The 16926-nt window shown below is 37.0% G+C and overlaps 3 protein-coding genes across 3 annotated transcripts; 2 read left to right on the top strand and 1 right to left on the bottom strand.

The window, feature by feature from the left end:
* On the top strand, window positions 1–4273 carry LOC103334135 (histidinol-phosphate aminotransferase, chloroplastic-like). The gene is made up of 9 exons (XM_008237080.2): window positions 1–388; window positions 1192–1275; window positions 1445–1599; window positions 1715–1812; window positions 1974–2082; window positions 2355–2512; window positions 2966–3108; window positions 3234–3374; window positions 4011–4273. Exons 1-9 carry the CDS (start codon window positions 152–154, stop codon window positions 4140–4142), a joined length of 1257 nt encoding a protein of 418 aa, XP_008235302.1. The 5' UTR covers window positions 1–151; the 3' UTR covers window positions 4143–4273.
* A 1676-nt stretch (window positions 4274–5949) lies between these two features.
* LOC103334108 (uncharacterized) lies at window positions 5950–11037 on the top strand. The gene is given in 8 exon segments (XM_089053499.1): window positions 5950–6361; window positions 6466–6582; window positions 6954–7180; window positions 7259–7470; window positions 7577–7679; window positions 7903–8273; window positions 8954–9450; window positions 9724–11037. Coding segments are annotated over 8 exon segments (2835 nt in total). The 5' UTR covers window positions 5950–6201; the 3' UTR covers window positions 10872–11037.
* On the bottom strand, window positions 10910–16062 carry LOC103334125 (putative glucan 1,3-beta-glucosidase A). The gene is made up of 10 exons (XM_008237068.3): window positions 15762–16062; window positions 15507–15622; window positions 15277–15396; window positions 14465–14650; window positions 13569–13727; window positions 12733–12902; window positions 12488–12640; window positions 11701–12053; window positions 11341–11520; window positions 10910–11213 (listed from the first exon to the last, which is right to left on the bottom strand). The coding sequence occupies exons 1-10, from the start codon at window positions 15835–15837 to the stop codon at window positions 11128–11130; spliced, it is 1599 nt and encodes a 532-aa protein (XP_008235290.2). The 5' UTR covers window positions 15838–16062; the 3' UTR covers window positions 10910–11127.
* Window positions 16063–16926: the final 864 nt, after the last annotated feature.

Genomic DNA, 16926 nt, shown 5'->3' with positions numbered 1-16926 from the left:
AGATTCGGTTTGAGTAATACCGTTTAGCCCTAAGACAATTCCCTCCATTTGAATCATACCCGTTTCCGCCGCCGCCGCCACCAGTCAACAGCACAGGTTGTCACCGCCATCACCAACCTTCTCTCCGAGCCCTCATCCACCCGCGAGGTTAATGCTGATGGGTGTGATTGATATATACAACGCTTCCTCACTACGATTGACCAATATCAGCATCAGTCGCAGACCCAGTTGTGGAACTGAAGGGAACAAGAGGACGGTGGTGGCTATGGCTTCCACAACCCCTGTGCAGAAAAAAGTTAGTGAGGTTCAACAGCGTTTGACCGGTGACTCGTTCATTCGACCCCATTTGAGGAATTTGTCTCCTTATCAGTCCATTTTGCCATTTGAGGTATTTCAATCTAAACGCATCCTTTTCCCTCTTTGAATCGATTTGAAGTCTTTTTTTCGGAGTTTTGGTGAACGTTTCTGAGAAAAATGGTGAATGAGGTCTGAGCTAGACTTGATAATGCTTGATGCGGAGTTATAAAGCTCTTGCAATTTACTTTTTGGTGAAAATTGAGCTTATAGATAATTTTCTATTTTGTGTTTTAATTGTATATAATTTAAAAGGATGCAGTGGCTGCTTATAAGTTTCTTTTTGTTTATCTCGATTCAGTTGTCTGTATAATGCATCTTATTTATAATTCAAGTTTGGCTTAAATGAGCCAGAAATTCAAGTTTGGTTGAGAAGTAACTTTCTGTGAACTAATATTTGATTTTAGCATCTGCAATGCATAATTAATATTAGTCAGAAATTTTTGAAAAAATTGACCTAGAGTAGCCTGTTCTTAATAAACCTGGATTGAGTGCCAAAGAATCTCATGCTTGCATAACATATTTTCTTTTCTGCTTCAATGTACCTGATCTTGATTAATCTTAAATGTTATTTAAACAAGTAAAAGTTAGGTCTTTGTCCCCGTGGGGATGTATTTCTCTTCTACGGTCGATGGTATTTTCAAAAATTAGTATTTATGCAGTCTGCTAAAGAAACGGTTAGTCTGGACTTTCTTTTTGTTTCTTCTGATTCCGGTGAATATGTATACATAATTGGTTCCATTATGATGGTTGTGTAGGTTGAATTAGACATCTCTCAATAACTATTTCAATTGGTAAATTTCTGGCCAACTAGTGACTAAGTTTCTTTGGCTACAGGTTTTGTCGGCCCAACTTGGAAGGAAGCCTGAGGACATCATCAAATTAGATGCAAATGAAAACCCTTATGGTCCTCCTCCGGAGGTTAGTCATATGTGCCACTGTACTTGGTTTTTAAGCACAATAATTTTTTATACTACAAATGATGTGGTGGAGTTATTTGTTTATCGGTTTCCAGCCTGTGTTAAGTGACATCATGCCAAGCTTTTTTAGACCCCTTTATGTCCTTACTGCAATTTCAGATTGTTTGTAGGTTTTTGAAGCTTTGGGTGCACTGAAATTCCCATATATCTATCCTGACCCTGAAAGCCGTCGGTTACGTGCTGCCCTTGCAAAGGATTCAGGGCTTGAATCTGATTATATTCTTGTTGGGTGTGGTGCGGATGAGCTCATTGATTTGATTATGAGGTTATAATGAAACATTATGTTTGTATAAGATTCCAAACCATGCTATCCTTTTTTTTCTTGTCTATCAGCCCCTGATTTTGTCTTTCCTTTGTCCTTGATTAAAATATTGCTGAAGATGTGTGCTTGATCCTGGTGACAAGATTGTTGACTGCCCTCCAACGTTCACAATGTATGAATTTGATGCTGCAGTAAATGGGGCTTCTGTCATTAAAGGTAAAGATGGCATTCTGCTTAATTTTTTGTTGGTAATTTTATCTTAGAATATTTTTAACTTTTTATCCTTGAATACAAATGAAACTTTTGGTACCGCAGCTCTTGTACTTTGATGTACAGTATGTGTGTATAATCTGTAAGTGTTCAATGGAACCCTGCAGTGCCAAGGAAGTCGGATTTTAGCTTGGATGTAGACGTCATTTCAGATGTTGTTGTACAGGAAAAACCTAAATGCATATTCCTAACTTCTCCCAACAATCCAGATGGGAGGTAACTGAAACTTGTTTCTTTCCGTGCATAGTTTTGTTATTCTTATGTCCCAAGATTGAAATGAGGGCGCTTGTGTGTTTTATATTATATAGTCCATTAATGAAACTGTCTAGGCCACTCACTGAAAAAATTATTAATAAAATGGATAATCTATGGTATTAAGATTTGAAATTTGATTCTGAAGACCTTTTTTTTCCTTTTATATTAACAGAAACTGTGTCTAAAAGATGAATTTTACACTAATTTTTCTTGTTCTACCTATTCTATGGCAGTATAATCAGTGACGAGATTCTCTTGAAAGTCCTTGAGCTTCCTGTACTGGTGGTGCTGGATGAAGCATATATTGAGTTTTCAGGACTTGAATCACGGATGCAGTGGGTGAAAAAGCATGAGAATCTAATTGTTCTTCGGACTTTTAGCAAACGAGCTGGTATTCTTGATCTTAAATTTCTTGTTATAATTCTGGTTGGGTACTATTAACAGTAAATTTCTAGCAATAAGATTTTTGTGATATGTTTAGGTACTATTTAGCCTGTCAATAAATTTCTACTGACAATATTTTGGTATCAAGCCTGTCAATAAGTTTCTAGTGACAATATTCTATGAACAACAATTTCTTGTTTTCTTTTGTGAAATCATTTTCTTCTGAGAACTTGTATGTTGGTCGATATAATTTTGTTTCGGTACTGTTGACCCTGTTAATAAAAGAATTTATGATCACAATGGCATGGTTTATAGTTCAGCTCTGGTACTGTTGGAACTAATCAATTTCCAGTAACAGGATTTGCAATCCAAACTTTCAAGTGTTGTATAAATTTTTAGTTTGTTAGTTTCAACCTTTTTGTAAATGGTTAAATTTTTGTGGAATGTGAAAATGGTGCAGGCTTAGCTGGACTCCGCGTGGGATATGGAGCATTTCCATTGACCATCATTGAATATCTTTGGAGAGCAAAGCAACCATATAATGTGTCTGTTACTGCTGAAGTTTCTGCTTGCGCAGCATTGCAGAATCCCACATATCTTGAGGTTAAGAATCTTTGGATTTCTCCTGTTCCTGTTAATCTTAATAATTGAACTATGTCAAGACTAGGTCCGAGAAGGTATCATTTGTGCTTGTCACTATATTTAATATGGGTTTCAACATGTACCAGACTGTGAAAGACGCTTTGCTACAAGAAAGGGAGAGGCTTTACAACCTTCTAAAGGAGCTGCCATTTCTCAACCCATATCCAAGCTATTCCAATTTTATTCTTTGTGAGGTTACATCGGGAGTGGATGCTAAGAAGCTGAAGGTAGTTTTTTTACTTCTTATAGCATGGCATCATCATCTTAGAAAACTTTTGGTTCTGCACCCAATGTATTGCAATCCACCAATTCATATTGTTAGGGTTCCAGTAATAGGGGACTGAAATGAAAGCTTCAGTATTATAGAATTCTTGGAATATCTGCAGTTTTTGTAGTTCCCCTAAGTTGGAGTGTATTCCTGGTTGGACTAGTTATGAAAGCCAAAAGTCATATATTTCAGTAAATAACAAGTTGTATGAAATATAATAGAAGTTATGAAGATTTCTCTAGGGAGTATATGATGCAATTCTTAGCTACACTTCACAGGGCTTGTCAAGTACTATTTAACAGGGCTTGCTAAGAATAGAGAATGTAGATTCTCAAAAAAGAATAGAGAACCTGAGAACCCATTCGAACCGAATGCTAGAAACTATGTCAATTGTAAATTAGAAAGACAGCCCTGAACATTTTGGTGTTACCAAAGACAGTTTGAGGTTGTATCATGTGCTATATATCGGGTTTGATTCATGGGCAGCCCAGAAAAATGGTTCTTAACCTGCTATGCACCCCTCAAACTTGTATAACGTTTGAATCATGTACTCTGTATTTCGTTTGAACATTCTATGGTTTCAATTTTGATACAGGCGGACCTAGCAAAAATGGGTGTGATGATTCGTCACTACAACAACAAAGAGTTGAGGGGTTATGTTCGCATATCTGTCGGGAAGCCTGAACACACGGATACATTGATTGATTGCCTCAGACGCTTGTCTTAACGCAGTACCTTTGTTAGGCATCACTATGTGTAGATTGAATACATTAATAAGCCTTGGTACTTTTTATCAGATTGAATTATATATGTGACTAATTCCATATGATAGAGATATTATATTACCAGGAGGCAAAATAGTCTACAGAATTCACTCTTTCCTGTTATGTCTCCTTCAAACAGTTGTCTGGTCCTTTCTTCGTTTCACTGCAGTGAGTGAAGGATAGGAGTATGGAACTCATTTGTTTCTGAAAGGCCGAAGATTCCAGGGAACATTGCATTGCATATAAATTTAAAAAATGTAACTAGAATATCTGCAAAAAATAAAATAAAATAAAATAAGAACTAGAAACTCATTTATGATCATGGCAATCTCAATCATGTTTTGGATTTGTTAACCACTAGAATGGTTCTCCAAGATGCAAATATTAAATCTTAATCATACAATACATAATGTAACTTTTTTCACTTTCATTACCTTGGAGAGAATCGAACTCATGACTTATTCTAATTCTAACCTCTTATCCCACATTCCCTTGCCAACGGAGCTAATCCCACATTCCCTGGCCAACGGAGCTAGTTCCGATGACTTGAGAAAATAGTAACTTACACATCATATTAAAGGGAAACAAAAAGAACTAACTATTATGTTAGAAAAAGTGTCGTTAAAAAAGTAGAAAAGATGTAACATTTCACAAATAATACCAAACTATTGGGTTAACAAAGTAAAATGCGGTCAAATTGTATTGCCCAAAAAAAGTATAGTATATTAGTTATAGTACAAGCCAGAATGAAGAATTACAGAAACAACAAAATCACAATATCCATTTTCTGGTGTAAAACGCATGGAATATGATTATATATTATTTATAATGGCAGTTAGTTGCCTATTGGCTACTTGAGAACCGACCTCAGCAGAATGAAATTAAGAAATTATTCTGTTGTCAGCTCTCAGCTTATTGGCTCGGTGTCTGACGCCAAATGCTTTGAATGTCCTGCCTCTGCTCTGCATGAGATGGGATGAAAACCACTCCCCTAAATGAAAATGATGGGCAACGTAATCATTATTGATCACCTACTTAAAATTAATCAAGTACGGCTAATCATGTATTCTTAAAGGAAACACAATTATATAACTTTAACACTTGGATGCTGGATAAATTTTGTCTGTTTATTGTTCTCAAATGTTAGAACTATTTTAAATAGGGATGAAAAAGTAAGTAAGACATAACTTTTAATGCCGTTTTTACTTGAATGGAGGAAATTATGAATCGGAGAAATTTTCAGTAGGGGAGAGAAGAATAGGAATTGGAGTATGAATTGTGGTGAAACCTGCATACTTTTTGATTCCGTATGTGTGATAAGAAAGTCATTATTTAGGGAAATAATTAATAAGGGAGAGAATAAATTAAAATTAAATTACAGATTGTGACGTAAACCTACACTTTTTAATTTTGTATGTGTGTTGATAAACGCAGATGAAATCAATAATATGAATTATTTCGTTCTCATTCTATTTATTTTTTATGCTTTTTTCTTTTTTTCTTTGTTGTGTTTCTCTTGTACTTCATTATTAATTTACTAAAAAAAATATGGGGGCATTTTATTTATTTTAAAACCCAATCAATGCCGCTTTTAACTTTGAAGTATATCTCTAGGTTGAGTGGGCTATGACTTTGGTTGACAGGTATCTCAACAGGACAAATCTGTCTTGACAACTGGCGATGACTTTGGGAGAGGCAGCAACTCAGCCAACTTTGTAACCAACCTAACCGTCATCTGAAGTCTGGTAGTTGAAGCTACTGGGGCAAAGTCCTAGAGAGAGAAACTGATCCTAAAACCTCAGGAGAAGCAAAGAAGCTCCAAAAAACCACCCAAAATTCACACACAATTAATTTGTTTATCTCCTGTCTCTCTCTCCCTCTACCTTCTCTTCAAAGATCCATTCTTCAGACATACCCTCCAATAAAAATGCCGACTTTCTCATCTTCTTCTTCTCACTTGTCCTCAGTCAGACAATTGATGTCTCTCTCTCATTCCCAACTGCTACTGCTTAATTTTGTAACATGGGCTGGTTCAAAATCCCCTCCATTTTTACTTCATATAATCACAGCCACCTTCCTTACTACAATCCAGCTCGCCAAAACTTGGTAAACAAATCCGAAACCCAGAAAGATGGCGCCGCCAGCAAGGTCTTTCGATTTTTGCGCAGGCTTATGTCTGGAGGTTTGTTGAAGTTTTTTGCTTGTTCTGTTTTTATGCATGAATGGATTTTCTCTTATTGGAGCTATTTCTGATGTGGGATTGTGCTGTTTCTGTGGAATGTGCAGGAAAAATTGATGGAGGGTCAAGGACTGAGGCAGAAGAGAAGCTCTACGCTTGGATATACGCCTTGGCGCAGTCCGACAAGGATATGGTTTTCGAGTATGTTCGATCCACAGAAAGGGGTTAGTGTCCTTAGTTACTCACCTTAATTATCTGTTCTGTTTTTAACCAAAGTTATTAGGGAATGAGAACTTTGAGATTTGTTTTTCTGATAGATGCAAGTGTGTTTGTAAAAGAGACTGACTGAATGTATTACATGGTTGTCTCCATTGTTATACGGATGGTGATCCATAAAACGTATAGGGAAGTTAGTTGAATTTGAATTGCTTTATGAAATGCCAAGATATAGGCAAATTTCTCAGTTGAATTTGATAATTATAAGGCTAGGTTGGTGCATTTTGCAGTATTTTCATGTAAGCACGAATTATAAGGCTAAAAGAAGTTGTAGCTCCTCGCAATCGTATAATAGCTCTGGAGTTTCGCTTCGCTGCAGGACTAAGCTTTGCTGAAGCTGAAAGGAGATTGAAGGAAAACGGACCGAATGTTCCTATTGATTATTCTTTTCCAAGCTGGTGGCATATTTTGTGGAATGCTTTCTTCCATCCTTTCAATATCATATTGATTGTCTTGTCTGTAATCTCATACTTTACGAGCGACAGCCCGAATGGATGTATCATGCTTGTTTTGGTTTTCATAAGTGTCTCCCTCCGATTCTATCAGGTATTTCTTGCTTAGTTTGTTCAATCAAATAGGTTCCATATCTTTCAATCAAATGAGAGATTTCCATGTTCCTTTCAGGAATATGGCAGTTCAAAAGCGGCCATGAAGCTTTCAGAATTTGTAAGGTGCCCAGTCAAAGTTCAAAGATGTGCAGGTAGAGTTTACCAGACGGAGCTAGTGGTACAGATTGACCAAAGAGATGTTGTTCCTGGTGACATTGTCATTTTTGAACCTGGAGACCTTTTTCCTGGTGACGTGAGATTATTATCTTCGAAACACCTTGTCGTAAGGTACAGTGCCTGTAAAGCTTTCTGTCTTATAAATGAGTATTTTTGAGTTCTTTTATGTCATTCTTCCTTTTTTAGATTAAGTGATCACTCCATGCTTCTTGAACAGCCAGTCATCATTAACAGGAGAGTCTTGGACAACTGAAAAAACTGCTGATATCAAAGAAGATCAAAGCACTCCATTGCTTGATCTGAAGAATATTTGCTTCATGGTATGTACAATAAGGCCTTAAATTGTTCAAATTATGCCGGAACATTTCAATACCGTACACGTAACATCAGAGGTTGCAACTCTTAAATTGAAAAAGTTTGGGATTAAGACATTTCTTTAAAAAATTTCATGATTAAGTAGGAATTTCCTGCTTAATATGTTTTGGTAATATTGCATGTTACTGAACAATTATATAATTTCCTGCTGTTATATAAAAAATTCAGGGAACGAATGTGGTATCAGGTGGCGGAACTGGTCTAGTTGTTTCCACTGGATCTAAGACATACATGAGCACCATGTTTTCAAACATAGGGAAGAAGGAACCACCAAATGATTTTGAGGATGGTGTCCGCCGCATATCTTACGTGCTGGTTGCTGTTATGCTAGTTGCAGTCACCGTCATAGTTGTAATTGACTACACCACATCTCATGATCTGACTGAGAGCATCCTTTTTGGAATCTCGGTAGCAAGTGCACTTACTCCTCAAATGCTTCCTCTCATTGTTAACACAAGTCTTGCAAAAGGAGCACTTGCTATGGCCAAAGACAGATGCATAATCAAAAGCTTATCTGCAATACGAGACATGGGATCTATGTGAGTATATACATAACTATATATATATGGACATATTTGTGTGGAAGGATAAATCTTACCACAAACTGATAAGTGCCTGAAATGATGATGATTTGGTGGCTTTTGGAATGGATAGAATCGTCTTAATGTGGAAATGTGCATATAAGGCTAGGCCTTTATGTACTACATTGTATGCATTTTGTCAAGCTCCAGTGCAAGCTTCATCGGATTATACTAGTCCTGTGTTGATTTCTTTTTTTCTTTTTTCTGTTTTTTTTCCTGAAGAGGGTGGAGGGGAGTGATGTTGACTTAAGAGTGTTAGATTCAGATAATTAACACTCAAATTCACCGGTACTTGACTATATGATGTTAAACTGAAGGGGACCCATTGTGGCTCTCAATCCAATTCTCTTTTATGCTGAAATGGAGATATAGTTAAAAACTTGACAAATTGTAATGTAGAGCAATGCCTGATCTGAATTTCAGAGAACTATTTTAAGTGTTGCATTGTGCTATCCTGAAATTCTCTTGCATAATAGAATTGTAGCAGCCAACTTGCCTTCCATTTGCAGAAAACATGAAAGAAAACTAGGTAGAATACGTACTCTTGCATATCGCTTTATCATTTTCTGAAATTTATTGTCGTAGAAGTTTTTGAACTTGAACTTCCATATTAATTTGTTGTGTTTTCTTTGTTACAGGGATATCTTATGCTTTGACAAGACTGGTACACTCACCATGAACCGTGCAATAGTGGTTAATCATATTGACAGCTGGGGGTTATCCAAAGAAAAGGTTTTACAGTTTGCTTTCCTTAACTCCTATTTCAAGACCGATCAGAAGTATCCCCTCGACGATGCAATTCTGGCACATGTATATACCAATGGATACAGGTTCCAGCCATCCAAGTGGCAGAAAATAGATGAGATTCCTTTTGATTTCATAAGAAGAAGAGTGTCTATTATCATGGAAAGAAAAGCAGAAGACAAAAGCCGTCATGTTTTTGACAGAGTCATGGTGACAAAAGGAGCTCTGGAAGAAATAATGAAAATTTGTTCTTCTATAGAGGATGTTGACAGCGGCACAAATATAACGTTCACTTCTGAACACTACCAAAGGATTTTAAATATGGTTGAAGAAATAAGCAATGAGGGACTAGGAGTTATAGGAGTAGCAATAAAGAGCCTTGATACGGTGTGTCTGGATTTCTTTCTTACTCAACTTCTGCATTTAATGAATACAGTGCATTTGCTTCTTTCAAAATTTTGCGTGTTTCCTAGTAGTCCATCTAATACACAATTTCTTGCTAAAATATTAAACAAGCCACTGTGGATTAATTATTCCTATATAAAGTCCTTGACCTTGGTATTTGCTGAACTCGAACAGAGATGTGAGAACGGCACACCAAAAAGAAAAAGATTTCTGCTACCTTAAAATGTTTACTAACATGAAATTTTTTGTGATAATGCAGGAAAAAGTTATCAGCGCAAAGACGATGATGAAACTTTTGAATCAGACATGGTTTTCCTAGGCCTCATAACGTTTTTTGACCCACCCAAGGACACAGCAAAGCAAGCTCTGTGGCGGCTGGCAGAGAAGGGAGTGAAAGCAAAAGTACTAACAGGTGACTCTCTCTCCCTAGCTATAAGAGTTTGCAAGGAAGTTGGTATCAGAACAACCCATGTAGTTACAGGGCCAGAGCTGGAGCTACTCAACCAGGAGTCATTTCATGAGACCGTTAAAAGAGCAACAGTACTAGCTCGACTCACCCCAACGCAGAAACTCCGAGTTGTGCAGTCGTTGCAGACGGTTGGTAATCACATTGTTGGCTTCTTGGGGGATGGAGTAAATGACTCACTTGCCCTGGATGCAGCCAATGTTGGTATATCAGTTGATTCAGCAGCATCAGTTGCAAAAGACTTTGCTGACATTATCTTACTGGAGAAAGACCTTAATGTCCTCATCGCCGGCGTTGAGCATGGTCGGCTCACATTTGGGAACACAATGAAGTACATAAAAATGTCAGTTATAGCCAACCTAGGAAGCGTTCTCTCAATTCTCATAGCAACTGTGTGCCTCAAGTATGAACCGTTGACTCCTCGACAGCTTCTTACACAGAACTTCTTGTATAGCGTGGGCCAGATTGCAATCCCATGGGACAAAATGGAAGAAGATGCTGTAAAAGTCCCACAAAAATGGTCCCAGAAAGGCTTACCCATGTTCATTTTGTGGAATGGCCCTGTGTGTACTCTCTTTGATGTAAGCGCACTTCTGTTCCTTTGGTTCTATTATAAGGCTAATGGTGTGGATGACAGTATGTTCTTCCATTCTGCTTGGTTCATTGAAGGGCTTCTCATGCAGACTCTAATTATCCACCTGATCCGGACCGAGAAAATTCCCTTCATTCAGGACCTTGCCTCATGGCCTGTGCTTTGTTCTACGGTTCTGATTTCTGCCATTGGAATTGCAATTCCATTCACACCAATGGGGGACGTGATGGGATTTGTTGAGCTTCCATTATCCTACTTTGGATTTTTGTTGGTGCTTTTTCTAGGATATCTTTTTGTTGGCCAGGTGGTCAAGAGACTCTACATTATGGTTTATAAAAGATGGCTTTAGTTAGCTGAGATTCATGTTTTGCAAAGTAGTGTGAGAGATTAGGGAGAAAATTTCCTCATATATCATTGACAAAGAGTGTAACACATATAGCCTCAAATTTGTTACAGAATCATTGACATTTTCCGTCCTTCCACAATTTTATTGGATCTGCAATTTTGCAAAACAATATCAATGTGATGGTTGAGCAGAAAAAAGAAAATCTGCATTTAGATATCTCTCCAAGTGGTGAGCCGTGATGTATTTCAGGTATGATTTGTCACAAAGTATGATGCAGATAGAACAACACATACGTCAAGCCCAGCAACGCTAAACCGATAACATTCCGTTTCTTGGGTGAATTACCTGCATAAATATGAATAATTTTCTGTTAACATGGTTGATGTAATCAAAGACTAATTTAGTACGGTTTACGTGTGTGTCTGCATTGGTCATGTTATAGCAAAAAGAACAAATAAGTCTAGACAATTACCCAATTGGAGATAGTTGTTCCTAATGTTCCATTCAAAATCCCAGTGTGGTCTGTCATTTTTCAGTGTCCAGTAAGCCCATCCAAAGGAAGCAGCATTATAAACCTCTAACTGGACTCTCCCAAAGTCTTGATAATCTTTCTGAGAGCCGCTTGTCACGTTCCACTCATTCACCCACTCTCCTACAAAGAAATCCAGTTTTCAACTATTATAGCTCAAACTACTTGAAACCTATAGAAGATGAGTTTTCAGATAAAAAAATCTTGATAACTTATAGGCTCGGATTTAATACCAAAACCAAAATATAAGACCTTGAAGTGAAAAAAGTTTTTAGGTGAAGGGAATTGGGGATATTGCCTTACCAATAAAAACAAGTGGACCATTTGCACTGTTCAGGGCCTCTAATTGAGTTTCCCTGCTCTTGTATATGAATTGTATATTATCCACAGCGCTCATATTAACAAAGAAATTATCAAAAAGATTGTAATAATGCAAATCCACCACTAGATTACGCGAGCCTATGTTAGCATGATAAACTTCCAATGGATCTGCATTGCCAATTCTTTGGCAAACTATTACATAAGCTGTTGATGAGTGTTTCCGAACAGTTTGATAGCCTTGATTGTAATATGAAACTAAAATATCCAATGGAACTGTAGCTGCAGATGGTTCATTTAGAAGCTCAATTCCCAGCAGAGCAGGATGTCTTGCATACCTGCAAATGAAAGAAGTCATGTTGGGCATTCTTGAACTATTGAGGGGCCCTGGATTAAAGCAGTAGATATATTCAAATCCTTAAAAGCTACAAAGTGTAAGGGAAACAAAATTGGAGATTACTTTCAGGCGTGTTAGAGAACATTGTTTGATATAAAATATTACGAGGAAAACCTAGAACATGTTTGCAACTTGCATAACATGTGTCTAGACATGTGAGGTTGTGTGTGAGAAACACAGAATGAATTGGCATCCCTGAATTGCACACTCAAAGATTCAGGATGGTAAATTAGTGGCAAATTACGAAACGGTTTGCATGCTTCTCACCCACCATTATAATTTTATCTGTTAAATAATATTCAAAGGCATAAGCAAGTGTGTAACTCTCTAAGAGGTTACAGAGTGTAGCAATTCAAAAACACATCAAGAACATACCTGGAAGCTAGAAAATCTATAACGTGCAGTGTTTGTGAAATGTAATCTGGATTAGGCCAGTCTGTTGAACCATCTCTACTAGCACTATGTTCCATCCCGTTCTGGGAGCCAGGAGCCGCATGAAGGTCAATTATGCACTTAATATTATAGGCTCTGCAGGAAAGTTCTAATGTATGACATCAGAACTGAATGTGATGTTTTAACTATTAATAGTCTGAACAGAATTAGGTGGAAGAAAGACCTACTGTGCCCATGAGAATGCATTATCAAGAGCTTCCAAAGTTCCACCAATAAATGGTGCAGGAGGATCAGGATCATAGGCAATCCACCAGCCAACAGGAATCCTCACAGTGTTTATTCCATGTTTATACAGAAAAATGAAATCTCCTATAGTGATGAAACTGTTTCTATGTCTCTACAGTTTAAAAAGGTCCCAATACCAAATAAATAAACAGAAGAAAAAAGCAATAGGAATCAGATGCTCTCATCAAAACAAGTATAATGCTCGAATATTCAAATTTACACACAAGAACATATAATCATTTGGCACTGACCAATGAAGACAATATCCACAAATATAACAGAACAAGAAACTTGAGGAAGCAAAACTAGATGACAGCCAAATTCAGATGCCAAATATGTGCGGACAAGGAATAAATAGGTACTAAAATTGCAAGAGTCAAATCCTAAAAATGTTTGAATATCTTTTCTATCATCCATATTTCAGTAAAATTTATTCTCCCATTTTGAACATTGCTCTGCCATTACTTATATAGATAGAATCAGTAAAGTAAAAGAAGGGTATTGATTTCCCCACTCCAATTTTATCCACTTACGCTCCTTTTTTAGTTATAAAATGGAGCGTAAGTGGATAAAATTGGAGTGGGGAAATCACCACTCTAAAAGAAAAGCATATTATACACATCCTTCTAATTGTTTCCCTTTTTCTAGATTTGAAAATTATTGCCGCTTCGATTCTGACATGTATGTGCATACCATTCAAAAAAGTTAATCAAATCAAACAATATAGAGGATGTAAATCACCCATTATAATGGCAGCTAGAAAGTAACATACAGTTACCTTAAGAACCTCTTTGGCCTTATTGTGTGCATATCCATTTGCCAGCTGGTAATCTCCATGCAAATTATTAGAAACAATGGTCATTTCAAATGTGGCTGCATTATCATCCCATCCTGGCTTCCCTGGATAGTCTGCGATGAGCTGATTTTCCACTGTAGCCTGCAGGTGATAATTCTTTATTACTGAATTCTTAGACAGTCACAGTCTATGAGGAGGCAATCGACAATGAGATAATGATTCTTAGGTGCCATGTCAATAGATCCCTAGAAAAATAAATATTCATAAAGTCTGCCCCATGCTAAGTGGTGACATGAATATTTTAAGGGAGTACTAGAAACTTTTTCGACGCATTCCTTTGGTAATGACATTGTGGAAAAATTCCTCAAATGTTCATAAATTTTAACAAAAATATCAACTGTAATTGGATAATTAGGGATTCACTCATTTCACAGAAATTTCATGCAAGCCAAACAATTGAAATTTTCTTGGAATAAGTCACCTTCAGAAGATTTTTTCTGCTTTGAGTCATTTCTTCAAAACAAATGGAGCAATGAAGCATAAGAATCTCAATTACCCTGATTCAAATTTCTCTTAAATTTAACTGAAAATTCTGAAAAACATCATCCTTACTTGACATATCAACTTACACAAAATGTTTAAATCAGAAAATTAACTATCCCAAAGTATAAATGATTTCCCAACATAAATATTTCATGCTGAGAAATCAGAGATTGACAACTGTTTCACTAACAGCTGAAAAATTCTATAGTCGAAGGTTTTAAACCTACTTTTAGATGAATCGTGGTAGAACTAATAGCATGAAAACACATAATTCCTCACTCTAAATGTAATAATGTGGGTCTTCTTCATCCTTTTCACAGTAGAAAGGATCATACCTGCAAATACGTACCACTCATTGTTTTGATGTGAACTCTGCCATTGTTATACTTTTCAACGAAAAAGGTTTCTAATGTTGAAGGTGATTCTGCAGTTGCAGAAAAAGAGCAACCTTCGCCATCACATGTTAGGAACTGGCCCTGCAAGGTGCGGAATTGAAATTCTGATTCAGAAACTCTCCATAACTGCAAGAGAACAGAAAACACATAGCATAAGCATGAGTAACATGAACCAAAATAAACTGAGGACCACAATTTTCTAGAGTCCAATGAGCATATATTTATAGTATACATAGTTAACTCCCCTTCCTTATAATACAGAAACCAGAAAGAAGAGAGAGAGAGAGACTATTTTGAACTATAACTATGTAATAAACGGATTTTTATTTTCATTACCAACTCAAAAAATCTCATACTACTAACGCTGAAAAGTCTTATATATCTATAAAGAGCTAAATGTAAGGTGTTTGATATGCCAAAGGTTTTACCTCATGCTAATCATGTAGCAAACTCTACCAAGTTAGGATAAGGGTTGCTAGCTCTTTCATGAGATCAGTGGCCCCTTTACCTAACAACGGCTTCAGATTTCTGAAAAGGGGATTGAGTTTTTGAATGAATGTTTTTCAGTTCTTTCAAATCATTATGGTTCTAGTCTGTCCCTCCTATTTCTGGGAAAAAACTGAGCATAAGGGCTTAGGAAGTGAGCAAAAGGGCTTAATGGATACTTTTAATCGGACAAGACTCAAGATCTATTTATAAGTTAACAATCAACATAAAACTACTGGCATAAACTATTTGATCAGGCATCGTACCGTAAAGGTTTCCCATGAAGATGCAACATCTCTACTAACAGATACGTTCATCCCTCCCCAATTCTCTGCAGAGACATACTTCTCCAAGGTCACTGACTTCAGTTGTACCTGTGTTCCATCCTACATTTCAATATCCACAAATGGGTCAGCTGAAACAATAACGAAAACCCAGAAGACAAAATAAAAAGAATTCTGAAAATAAAACAAGAAATTCTAGAAAGAAAACTCACCAGCATGTCTCCATTGGGAATGCCATCAAAAAGTGAAGGCTTAATCCAACCTTCCACAACCAACCATCCTCCCAAGTTCACTCCTCTCACTTTGGAGTCCCCATGCAATCCCTCCACTTGGATCAACAATTACAACATATAACATTTAGAAAGCAAAAGAGCATGAATTCTGCTTCATATTGATATGTTACAAGATTGAGCATGTTCAAGAAAGAACAAATAATTCAAGAAATTGAAGCATTGGAGTTCACCTACCTGAGTATACTCCGGAGAAGATGAGCCAAGAGCAGAGTAGAAATGTGCATACCCATTTGGTAAGAACTAGTTCCATGAAGAATGCTGGCTTCAAAAGCACCGAGAAAGCACAAATATAGAATCCATCCGCAACAAAAGATAAACCCAATAAAGTATGAGAGCTTATTTTAACCCCCAAAACCCCACCAGGGAGAATCGTAGTAGTTCCTTCCTCATCACCCAATTTATATACCAAATTCAACTTTGTAGACAAGCACAAAGATCACTAGCACTGCTCTTCACGTTAAATTAATTTAACATAGGCTTAATTGTCAGTGCACCCTAATAAAATAATGGTCAAATCCTACTTTTCCCTCTTAAAAGTTGAAGTGACTCATTTTGCCCCCTTAACAAAGTTTGATGTTCCACATTACCCTTTACCGTCAATTTCATCGAAATGTCCATTAAGTTTGATGACATAGCATAGGTGTTTTAGTATTTTTATGCACCTAGGTAATTTACTCCAATTTGAGTGGGTCATGTGGCAAAGTGGAGTGCCCACCTTCAGTATGGATACAAAATTAATTATTTTAAAAATTAAAATACAAACATAAAATTGAAAAGAAAAAAATTTCCCTTCTCTCCCAATCGCACCAAATCCACCCCCACCTCCTTCTCAAGCGCAGAATCCATAAACCCATCACCCTCGGCAGTTTAAGACAACTTGCATAGGGGATAGCTAAGGTCTATAAACTAGCGTTATAACTCTTTTTTAGTGCTTTATGCATTTCCCCATCCGCAATCCACCCTCCCTACACAGAAATTAGAAACCCATCCCCCACCAATTTCTTAGACCTCTTCCTTCCCGATTTCTTCTTTGCTCCCCATTTCCCCATCACAACCCACCAAGACCCATCACCCCTCCCTCTGGTTTTTTATCCCACTCCCATAGAATCCTAACCCCCATACCCATTCCCCTCCTCCCGACCCGTGCCCCTCTAGCCCCTTCCCCATCGCAACCCACCCTGCAAAGAGAGAGAAAGAGAGAGAGGAAAAAAATCAATAATTTTTTTAAAGTTTTAAATTTTATTTTTAAACTTTATGTTTGTATTTTTATTTTTTAAAGTAAACAATGTTTATTATTTTTTAATCCATGCGGGAGGTATGCTCTACTTTGCCACATCAC

Source organism: Prunus mume, linkage group LG1, assembly GCF_029339155.1.
Source record: "Prunus mume cultivar Tortuosa linkage group LG1, ASM2933915v1, whole genome shotgun sequence".
NCBI classification, from domain to species: Eukaryota; Viridiplantae; Streptophyta; class Magnoliopsida; order Rosales; family Rosaceae; genus Prunus; species Prunus mume.
This window is presented reverse-complemented; position numbering and strand designations above follow the sequence as displayed.